Source organism: Verticillium dahliae, genomic scaffold, assembly GCF_000150675.1.
Source record: "Verticillium dahliae VdLs.17 supercont1.20 genomic scaffold, whole genome shotgun sequence".
Classification (NCBI taxonomy): Eukaryota; Fungi; Ascomycota; class Sordariomycetes; order Glomerellales; family Plectosphaerellaceae; genus Verticillium; species Verticillium dahliae.
The window spans coordinates 165,630-175,859 of record NW_009276967.1 but is presented as its reverse complement, the minus strand read 5'-3'; the positions used below and the strand labels follow the sequence as shown (position 1 = coordinate 175,859).

The following is a 10,230-nucleotide window of genomic DNA, read 5'->3' as shown; positions in this document are numbered from 1 at the left end:
TTCCTGCTGTACACTGACGATCAAACAAGCCCGGTGCACGCAAACGGACATCCATTCAAACCGGCCTGCGTGCTATACTGATATCAAGCCGGCAGCACGTGACCGGAGGCCGCCCCCTTTTAGAGGCGCCCATTTCAGGCAAGCGTAATTGACGGCCACCCAAGCTACCCAATCCCTCGACACAAAAGTGGCCCGAGCGCAAAGCAAGTACCTCGCCACCAAGAGTCCCGCGCAAGAGTACACGTCGCCGCCCGCAGACCTTCTCCAAGGCAACTGGTTCTGGCGACCGGAACCCAGCGAAAATTCTTCGCGCGGCAAAACATCCCCAACGTCACCTCATCGGCCAGCGCAACAACGGCCATCGAATCGGCATCACAAACGCCCTTTTCCATCCTCAAAAAGTGCACAGGTGAACACAGCAGCCCGTTGTTTATGACCTGAGCCATTTTTCACGCGGTTTTTCCGCTGGCATTGCGCCATTTCTGCCACCCTTCACCGCCATGTCCACCCGGAAGGTGCGAGTGAAAAAGCTCAGCGTCAAGACGCTCCTCCCTATCCTCAGGGAGGACGACATCGACCCCAGCGAATATGAGTCTTTGACCACCGAAACCCAGATCGCTACTGGCGTCGAAGCCGCCGAGGAAACCGTACGTCTGCCTCCGTCCGTGTTTTTCATCACTCTGATATTGCGATGCCATATCACGTGATATGGCTTGGCATATCCTCGACACGTCTCCACTTTTACTCTCACTCACTCACTCACTCACTCACATCACATCTGCATACACTCATACTGACCTTTGACTCGCAGGAATACCACTTGCAGTCCATCCTCAAGGAGGCCGGCACAAGCAATGACCAGGAAATTCCTGTCCCGCCTCCCCAGGAGAGCGACATCAACTATGACCAGCTCTACCCGGGGCACCACCAGCTCCCCAACTCATACATCCGCTTCTCGCAGACTGTGGAGGAGAGCATTGGTGTGGCGTATGACATGACCACAGAGGACGATGAGTACCTGAAGAAGTACAACAGTAATAGAAAGGGTGCGGGCCAGCTCTCCGAAGATGACTTTGAAAAGATCATGGACGTCTTCGAGGAGATGGCCTCCGAGCACGCACCCTTTGCCTCCATAGACAACACCGTCGTTGGCTACGACATGATGGTGCAACCTCTGCAGCAGCTCGGATCGACCAAGTTCATGAACCATGCGAAGCAGGTCTATGAATATTGGAAGACCCGTCGGCAGGAGTCTGCCAACAAGCCGCTGCACCCGACGCTGAAGTTTGAGACTCACCAAGACAGCGACGATACGGACCCTTACGTCTGCTTCAGGCGGCGTGAGGCCCGCCAGACGCGCAAGACGAGGCAACGAGACGTCCAGAGCGCCGAGAAGCTCAAGAGGTTACGCAAGGAGCTAGAGGATGGTCGTCAGCTTGTGATCCTCTCCTACGAGAGAGAAGTACAGAAGCGCGAGTTCTTGAACCTAGAGCGCATGATCTTTGAGCAGCGTGCTAAGCTCAAGGAGATGAAGCTCAAACTGGGTATCAAGGGCGAAGACGACGACCTCTTCAACAACAAGGTATGTTGCCTCTTGAATCTTCATGCCGACGACCCTGCTGACCATCCCACCAGCCACAGAAGAGGAAGGCAGCAGATGCGCCAACACTGCAGCGCCCTCCTGGAAGTGCCATGCGCATGGCTGTCCGACCAGATGGTCGGACTATGGAAGCCGATCTCGTCCAGCTCGCAGACAAGCTGTTGGAGAAGGAGAACGAGCTTCGTGCAGACGTGGAACAGAAGGTTCAGACACACCGCAAGTGGAACCAGAACCACATCGATCTCACACGCGGCCCCTTGTCCCCTGTCAGGGATGAGGGCATGGAAGTGAGCTTCCGACCAGCCAAGACGCAGTATCTCATGACGCCTCCCGCGTCCACATCGGAAGACTCCGATGCCATGGACGTGGACGATGAGCCTGCACCGGCGGCAGATAAACGCGACATGGCCATGTTCCGCTTTACGGCAGGCGGCGGCGGCGGCGGCAAGGAAAAGCCACCGACACAGCAGCCGGCGTTCCGTCGGCGCATTGGCCGCCTGAACCGTCTGTGGATCGACCGTCGTGGATTGGCGTCACCGCCGAGAGAAGATGATGATGCCTCGGACCGGTGGAAATATGACCAGGATGACGACGAGGACCCTCCGGTGTACGAGGTTGATCCATTCGATACTCGTGCATTAAAGTTCCGAGCAACAATTCCTCTCTCGCCGTTCATCTTCCCACGTCGACCGGTGGGGCCGGCAGAGGGAGGTGCGAATGGGTCGCAGGGTGCGGCAGCGAATGGAAACAGACCAGCGCTTCCGCAACCACCACCGCAGCCCAACGCGCCATCGCAACAGGCTCCGCAGGCTTCGGCCACCCCGCAACAAGCTCGAGCGACGTCTTGAGCGGATGAGCGGTCCTTCCACACACACACATATTGCAACGGTGTTGGTGGACAAGTGTATAGTTGCAGCTGTTTATACCCGGGTCCTTCGTGTGGGCTCTCTTCCCTCTTCTCTTTTGCTTTGGGATATCGGCCGAATGGTGGCAGGCTGGCAGGCGGGCGGCAAGGGGGGTTTCGGTGGCGTGGCGTTCGGGATTGGCCCTCTGTAGTGTAGTGTACCACGGGGTTTGCATTGCAGTTCGGCGTTGGCGGCAAGTAGTCTGTGGTCGGAAGATCTTAGATGCATCAAAGCAATATTATAAACATGTTGGTATTTGACTTTGTGTGTGTGTGTGTGTGTGTGTGTAGGTTTTGTGGTTCGTCAACGGGTTTGTCGGACCGTGTGCGAGGAGTGATGCTTGTATGAACTTTGTGTAGCACGCTGAAGTTCCAGCATTCGACGGGCGGCAAGTGGCCTTCGGAACAACCCCGCACAGGTGCTCTGGTATGAATGCGCAGATGTGCGTTATTTCGGATGTTCGAGGTTTGCCGAGTCTGGCCATGGTTCGCAAGATGTCACCTGTCCACGTCTTGTTGTTAGTCATTTCATGCCTCCTTGGTTGATCTCGTCAGTACGTACCCAACGACCCAATACACCAGGACATGGCCCAGGGACTGGCCGATATATTTGCATCGTATGCAGCGAGGACCTTCCACAGCTGCTGCGAATATGCTGCTGCTGTTGATGTCGACGTCATGCTGTTGGCGAGCATCCGCAGGCGACAGCAGCATGTGTGCATCGTGAGCCACTATTGCTGACGAGAGCATGGAAGGACGAGAGAAGAACGTCGATGCGCCAGCTAGTGCAAGCTCCTCAGGGCGAGAACGGCAAGCCATGGGGGTCAGCGTCGGAATGCTTGTCGCCAGTCGCTCGCAGTCGACAGACGGATGTTGATTTCCAAGCGGCCCACGCATCGGAGCAGGCTCGGCATCGCGGGAGAGGTCGAGCGGCGTCGCCTTCCTGGCTGATGGGAGACACTGCCGGTAGCGTCGATGCTAGGAATTAAGCCTGACACAAGATACATAAGCGGCTCTCTTGTTTAGAACCATCTTGTTTGGCAGAGCCGTGTCGTGCGGTCTTCCCGAGGTTGGCTTGGCATCAGGCGGGTGGGACGACGTGCGACTGTGGATGCGACGTCGATCTTGCGCCGGCCGTGGAGGGGATTGCGCAGAGAGGAGTCGACACAGAAACCATGTCTCCTGAAGCAGAGGAGGAGGAGAGACAGAGGTGTTCAGGGCGTGAGAAAGAGGGGAGAGAAGAGCTGGCGGGTGGTGTGGCCAGCAGACGTGGTGGTTGGGAAGCGGCACCAGGACCTCCGAATGGGCCATGACTCCGGTGCGCCGTGCTGCGCCGTGGCATGATCAGCAAGCGGGCTTGCTACCCATTGGGGACGTTTTGGCGACGGGAGCAGAGGTCGAGAGACGCATGATGGTCTCTGGGACACGCCGGCGAGAGGTATAAAAGTCGGTGACAAGAGGAAGGAATTGTCGAAAGCTTGGTGGGCGGGCAGACGAGGTGGGTTCAGTTGAGCGTTGTGTCGGTAGTGAGATCCACTTGGCCGCGGGCACTTTGTGTGGGATTTGACCAAAACCGAGCATTTCGCTGGGAGGACCCTTTGCCAGTGCTAGTGCCAGTGCCAGTGCCAGCGCAGCGCCAGCGTCGGCACCAGTGAGCGCCAGGCCCGAGCCTCTCGTGTCAGCAGCGCCAGCGGGGTGCTTGGCCCGACGGGGATGACAAAGCGGTACCTAGGTACCTACTTGTAGCAAGTACCTTAGTACCTTGAGGCTTGGCCTGCATATCCACTCTGCCCCTCTATCGCTCTCTTATCGAGGAAAGACGATCGGACAATTGCCCCTCCTCGCGACTGCATTTGTCCACTGCACCAGACTCACGACAAGACTCAGCTCGACAGTTTATACACCCATCAATACACGAGAATACTCCACAAAACCCATCAGGATTTCATTTGGCGAAGACTCCCGCAAGACGTAGACCGCTACACATACCCACCCGATGCCCGCCTCACCACCAAAGAGCCCCCGAAAACGAACACTCTCGCACGTCCACGGCTCACCTCCCTCGCCATCCTCCTCCAAGCGCACCATGGCCCGCAAGTTCCCTCCAGGGGGCCGCCTGGCGCTCGGCTGCGAGGGCTCAGCCAACAAGCTCGGCCTCGGCGTCATCCACCACGCTGCCAGCGGCGAGGCGACGATCCTCTCCAACGTGCGCCACACGTTCGTGTCGCCGCCCGGCACGGGGTTCCTGCCCAAGGACACGGCGGCGCACCACCGCGCGCACTTTGTGCCGCTGGCGCTGCGGGCGCTCGCCGACGCGGGGGTCGGGCCCGGCGACCTCGCGTGCGTGTGCTTCACGCAGGGGCCCGGCATGGGGGCGCCGCTGGCGTCGGTGGCCGTGGGCGCGCGCACGCTGGCGCTGCTCTGGGGCCTGCCGCTCGTGGGCGTCAACCACTGCGTCGGCCACATCGAGATGGGCCGCACCATCACGGGCGCCGCCAACCCCGTCGTGCTCTACGTCAGCGGCGGCAACTCGCAGGTCATCGCCTACGCCGAGCAGCGCTACCGCATCTTTGGCGAGACGCTCGACATTGCCGTCGGCAACTGCCTCGACCGCTTCGCCCGCACCCTCGCCATCAGCAACGACCCCGCCCCCGGCTACAACATTGAGCAGCTCGCCAAGCGCGGCCGCCGCCTGCTCGACCTGCCCTACGCCGTCAAGGGCATGGACTGCTCCTTCTCCGGCATCCTCGCGAGCGCCGACGTGCTCGCCGCCCAGATGCACGCCGCCCGCGCCCGCGGCGGCGACGAGCCCCCGCCCTTCACGCCCGAGGACCTCTGCTTCACCCTGCAGGAGACCGTCTTCGCCATGCTCGTCGAGATCACCGAGCGCGCCATGGCCCACGTCGGCAGCAGCCAGGTCCTCATCGTCGGCGGCGTCGGCTGCAACGAGCGCCTCCAGGAGATGATGGGGCTCATGGCCCGCGACCGCGGCGGCAGCGTCTACGCCACCGACGAGCGCTTCTGCATCGACAACGGCATCATGATTGCCCACGCCGGTCTGCTGGCCTACAACACTGGCTTTCGCACGCCGCTTGAGGACAGCCAGTGCACGCAGCGCTTCAGGACAGACGAGGTACATATCAAATGGAGAGACTGAACGGGACACGTTGGCCCACAGGCCGCACTTGTGCGTGTGTGTTGAGGCGCCTGTGAAATCGTGCATGTTTTGTGTTCATTGCAATCGGTTTCCCAAAATAATCGGCTCCGACGTAATCGGCTCTCCGAAATAATTGCGAAATCGTCTAGATGTGATCCCCAGCCCCTCTTCTATAGAGAACTTTCGCGTTTCCGCAGCTCGCAGCACAGACGCATCGTCAATCGGCCCGAGCTCTCCTCGTCCTCACGCAACCCAGCCACTGCCCCTGCGACGTCAAGCCCCTAGTCGTCCGTCGAGGTCGGCTTGTACACGATGGTCGTTACATACTAGTAGCTTCATGTTAGAAAACTCGGCCGTCTCCAGAACACATCTTGTCCGACATACCTTGCTCTTGTAGCGAGTCGTCGCCGACACAGCCAAGATGTTGTTCTTGATGCTGCTCGTGGCGAGATGGTTGAGTACCGTATGGTTCGGCATGTTGAGCACGCTGTTGTCGTCCTTCATGAGGACGGCGGCGTTGAGGATGGGTTTGCCCAGGAAGCCCGGGAGGCTGGGCGGCGTCGGCAGCTTCTCAATGGCCGTCACGGCGTACTGGTACGAGGGCGAGTCTTCGGCCTGGTCAAAGTCGACGAGGTACTTGGGGATCTGGTGGAAGTATTGGCTGGCAGACGGCACGGATTTGCCCCTCGGCAGCGGCTTGGCCGAGTCGTCCGTCTGCGAGGCTGATGGCTTCACCGCCGCCTGGCCGTCGGCGGCACCGGCGCCGGCCGCGGCGGACGCGTCCTGGCCGGCCTTCTTTTGCGACGGCAGGTCATCGGCGCTGACCTCGATGTAATTGACGAGGTTGTTGCCAAAGTCGACGGTTGTCGGCAGATCCGGCGACGTCTGCATGATGCCGTCGACCAAGAACCGCACATGGTGGGTGCCGGGGAGAATGTGAACCGTGCCGGAGAAGACGCCGGGTTTGCCTTCGCTGTAGGGCATGTATAGTCAGCATGTGGGTAGCACAATGTGGTGAGAAGCATCCATGACCAGTAGCCGTCGACCCCTCCCCCGGAAAGGGATGGCAAGAACTTACACGGGATGTAGTCGTTGCTTGCGGTTCCATTGGAAAATGGTGCCGGTGACGTAGACTTTCTCCCCTCCATGAGTCCAGAGCAGCTGGGTAGGCACGGTGGGGCGGGTCTTGTCGACGATGAGCTCCTCGCCGTCGTCGTCGTCGACCGTGTTGCTGCTGAGGGCCGAGGACTTGCGGGTCATGGGGTCGGAATCGAGCGAGCCGGGGTCGACGATGGGGGTGTCGCCATCGGCCGGCGCGATGATGGGGGAGCCGGGCGTGTGGACCTCCTCCTCAATGGGGAGCGGCAGGCGCGGGGGCCGCGTGAGATAGGACATGTCGTTGACGCTGCTCTGGGACACGAGGCCGGCACCGTCGACGTGGGCGGAGATGTGGGAGCGCAGGGACGAGGGCTCGGTGTGGGCTGTCGGGACGTCTAGCGGCTTGGTGGGCTCATCGCGGGGGATCGTCTTGGCGTCGGACGGCCGTGGCGGCGGGGCCGAGTTGTTGCTCTTGGGGCTGGAGGAGGGCGAGGCGCTGGCGATGCCGGCGATGGGGTTGTACTGGAGAGGTCTCGAGGCCTTGCTGATGGTGGACCCTTGGGCCTGGTGGAGAGAGGCCTCGGGGGGCGCGGCGACCCGTTCGGTTGTGCGATGGGGGATGATGTGCTTCGAATCCCTCTTGGGGTTCTTGGGTGAGTCGTGGGCGGATGCTGGGTTGGAAGAGACGGGGGTGGCGGGCTTGGACGTGGAGGAGGGGTTGTTGCCCATCTTGAGTATATTATTTTTTGGCGGTCCCCCAGGTGGGACGAGACGGCGACCTCAACTCCTGACTGTGCGGGGGGGTAAAAGCACCCTCGTGGCTGGGGTGAGGCGATGGGCAAAGAGTAAAGTTGACGAGCAAGGGGTGCAGTTGGGTGCCGGCAGGTCGACGGGGCGGGCGCGGGGTCCAGTCGCGGTGCAGAGACTGGTCTCGTGGCTCTTTGTGTGATGAGTTTCGGCTGGCGGTGGGTGGGTGGACGAGCTGGCGCGATCGGAGGGTACGCCTATCCTGTGAAGGGACTCGTTACGCGTGACAGGTCTCAGGTGCTATCGCGGGACAGCGGGACAGCGGCCCCCTCGCAGCAGCAGCAGCGGCGGGGTTGGGGGGGTGATGCGGGTCGGCGGGGTTGTCGACGACCGTGTGCCGTGCTGCTGGCTGCCGTGCTGATGTTCGTTGGTGATGATATGTGCCGTTCGCGAAAGGGATGAGGAACAAGAAGGCGAGGCGAGGTGAGGTGAGGTGAGGTGAGGTGAACTGGGGTGAGTTCGGTGACGGAGGGGAGGGGAGGGGGGTCCGGCGAAAACGGAATGTCGTACCTCAGGGTTTGGTCGGCAGGGAAGAGGCAGGGAAGAGGCAGGGAACAAGCAGGAGAGAGGTCCGGATCCAGTGAGTGAGATAAGGCAGGCGGCTGGGTGACAACTGCGTGAGAACAGAAGCGGTGGGAGATGGAGGGGCTCTTGCCCACCTGCGTCTGTGCCTGGGCCTGTGCTGTGCGCTGTGACGGTGGATACGCTGGGGATGAGCAGTGCAGTGCCCTTGCGCGGGCGGCACTTGCTCTTGCTTGCTCTTGCTTGCTCTTGCTCTTGCTCTTGCTCTTGCTTCCGTCCGGATGGTCCTGTCTTATGTAATCCATCAAACCTCCTGTCAATCGACTCGTCTCACAAGCTCGAGCTCAAGCTGGAGCTCTGGAACCCCAGCACCATCCGTGCTGAGAACGAGGTACCTGCATCTTGCCATGACAGGAATGAAGGAACCGTGACGTGACGTCCACCTCGCACAGAGGTCCCCCTGCTCGTCCATTCCTGACGTCCAACTCTCTTTTCATCCAGCATCAAGCTCAAGCCCAGTGCGTCCCCGTATCTCACGCCAATGCCCTGATTGATCGTCATGGACACGACCGTCACGGCCATCCATCCTCCCCACGTCGCCCTCGACCCGACAGGCCCAGCCATGGCCACATGGCAGACGGTCCTCTGGCAGGCAGCCGTCATCATCTGGGCTGTCTGCGCCTTTCCCTTGAAAATCATCTGGTTGCTCCTCTCCAAGGTCATTGCCCTCGCCCTGTTCCTGTTGTCGCCAGTCACCCTCGTGCTCTCCTACGCCTGGTCGTGGGTGCAGGCCATCACGGGCTTGTTCGTGAGCCTCGAGGTAAATAAAGCCCCTTCTAATCGGTCACCCGAGCCGCTTGATGCGTCAAAGCTGACAATTCCTGCAGCCCCTATACGTATTTGTCGGTCTACCTTCCCGCTCGCCTCGCCTTCGGTACTCCCCTGTCGTCCTGAACCTAACCTCACCTACAGGTTGGCTGCGGCGCTCTCATCGGCCTCGTTGCCGGTCTCTTCATGGCCCTGGCCTCCGGCATCATCACGTCGGCCCTCGGCATGCGGGACGACACGCGCTCGCGCAGGTCAGACTACGACGACGAGCTCGTGCGGCCCGTCACGCCGGCCAAGACCGAGTCCTCGTCCTCGGGCGAGACGGACTGGCATCTCCTCGAGGAAATGCCCCCGAAGCGAAGGAGACGCACGGCCGGCTTGGTCGCCCAGACGATTCACGAGGAAGAAAGCAACGATTCGGACTTGTGATTTTATTGTTGTCCCCATATTCCATTTTCATACATCAGCTAGAGAGACCTACCAGCCACACTTCACTTCTCGCTGCCATCACCTCCTGTCCTCCTTCCGCTCCCATCCGCCTTGCCCGCTTGGCTGAGCCTCGCGCGACGTGCTCGCCCAATGATGTTCCGGTACTCCCCCGCCTCATGATGGATTGCTCTAAGCCAACTGTCTCTGTACTTTGCCGTGGAGTAAAAAAAAAAAAAGTCACCCTGGCCGTGCCGATTTAACGCCAGTGCCCACGTCGCGCATTGTGGGAATGCGCGCCTCTGCCCGGGGCCGGTCCGCCATGCCATGGACCGTATTGATAGTACAACTGGTGGTGCTGCTGCAGATACCGAGGGTCGTGTGGATACCATTGGTCCTGCGAGCCCCATTGTCCCGTATGCCGGAACTGCCAGTGTTGTTGTTGTTGTTGATGTGGATACTGCTGATATTGCTGATGTGATTGTTGCTGATGTGGTTGTTTGCTGATGTGGCTGGTTCCTTGGGTGCCGCTGTGCCTAACGGCGATAATCCCGTTCACGCTCGCGATCTCGGACCGGCGACCGGCTCCTGCTCCCGTGTGTGTCTCTCCCTGCTGCCGTACTTGCGGGCGCCCGGTCCGGCCCTCGGACGGAGCGCCAGTCGTCCCTGCTATTACGACGGCGGCGATCCAGAGGAGGACGGTCGTCACGAGGTCCGTTCTTAGGGTATGGTCGGTCATCTCGAGGCCGGTCATCCCGGTGCCGTCCACCTTCACGACCGTAGCTGGGCACATACGTGTCCACGTCCGCGCCCGGCGGCCTGGGGTTGCGAGGTCCGCGTCCGCCATTCCGGTCACGGTAGCCCCCGCGGTCGTCACCGCTGTCCACA

At 60.6% G+C, this 10,230-nt stretch overlaps 4 protein-coding genes across 4 annotated transcripts; 3 read left to right on the top strand and 1 right to left on the bottom strand.

Annotated features, from left to right (window-relative positions):
- Positions 1 to 500: 500 nt before the first annotated feature.
- On the top strand, positions 501 to 2,448 carry VDAG_08351 (uncharacterized protein; the record flags this gene model as incomplete). The annotated part of the gene is made up of 3 exons (XM_009660076.1): positions 501 to 665; positions 812 to 1,582; positions 1,636 to 2,448. The coding sequence occupies 3 exons, from the start codon at positions 501 to 503 to the stop codon at positions 2,446 to 2,448; spliced, it is 1,749 nt and encodes a 582-aa protein (XP_009658371.1).
- A 2,052-nt stretch (positions 2,449 to 4,500) lies between these two features.
- On the top strand, positions 4,501 to 5,661 carry VDAG_08350 (O-sialoglycoprotein endopeptidase; the record flags this gene model as incomplete). The annotated part of the gene is made up of 1 exon (XM_009660075.1): positions 4,501 to 5,661. One exon carries the CDS (start codon positions 4,501 to 4,503, stop codon positions 5,659 to 5,661), a length of 1,161 nt encoding a protein of 386 aa, XP_009658370.1.
- A 170-nt stretch (positions 5,662 to 5,831) lies between these two features.
- On the bottom strand, positions 5,832 to 7,488 carry VDAG_08349 (uncharacterized protein; the record flags this gene model as incomplete). Its single annotated transcript, XM_009660074.1, has 3 exons — positions 5,832 to 5,942; positions 6,046 to 6,634; positions 6,740 to 7,488. The coding sequence occupies 3 exons, from the start codon at positions 7,486 to 7,488 to the stop codon at positions 5,832 to 5,834; spliced, it is 1,449 nt and encodes a 482-aa protein (XP_009658369.1).
- Positions 7,489 to 8,647: 1,159 nt separating this feature from the next.
- VDAG_08348 (uncharacterized protein) lies at positions 8,648 to 9,345 on the top strand (the record flags this gene model as incomplete). Its single annotated transcript, XM_009660073.1, has 2 exons — positions 8,648 to 8,896; positions 9,061 to 9,345. 2 exons carry the CDS (start codon positions 8,648 to 8,650, stop codon positions 9,343 to 9,345), a joined length of 534 nt encoding a protein of 177 aa, XP_009658368.1.
- Positions 9,346 to 10,230: the final 885 nt, after the last annotated feature.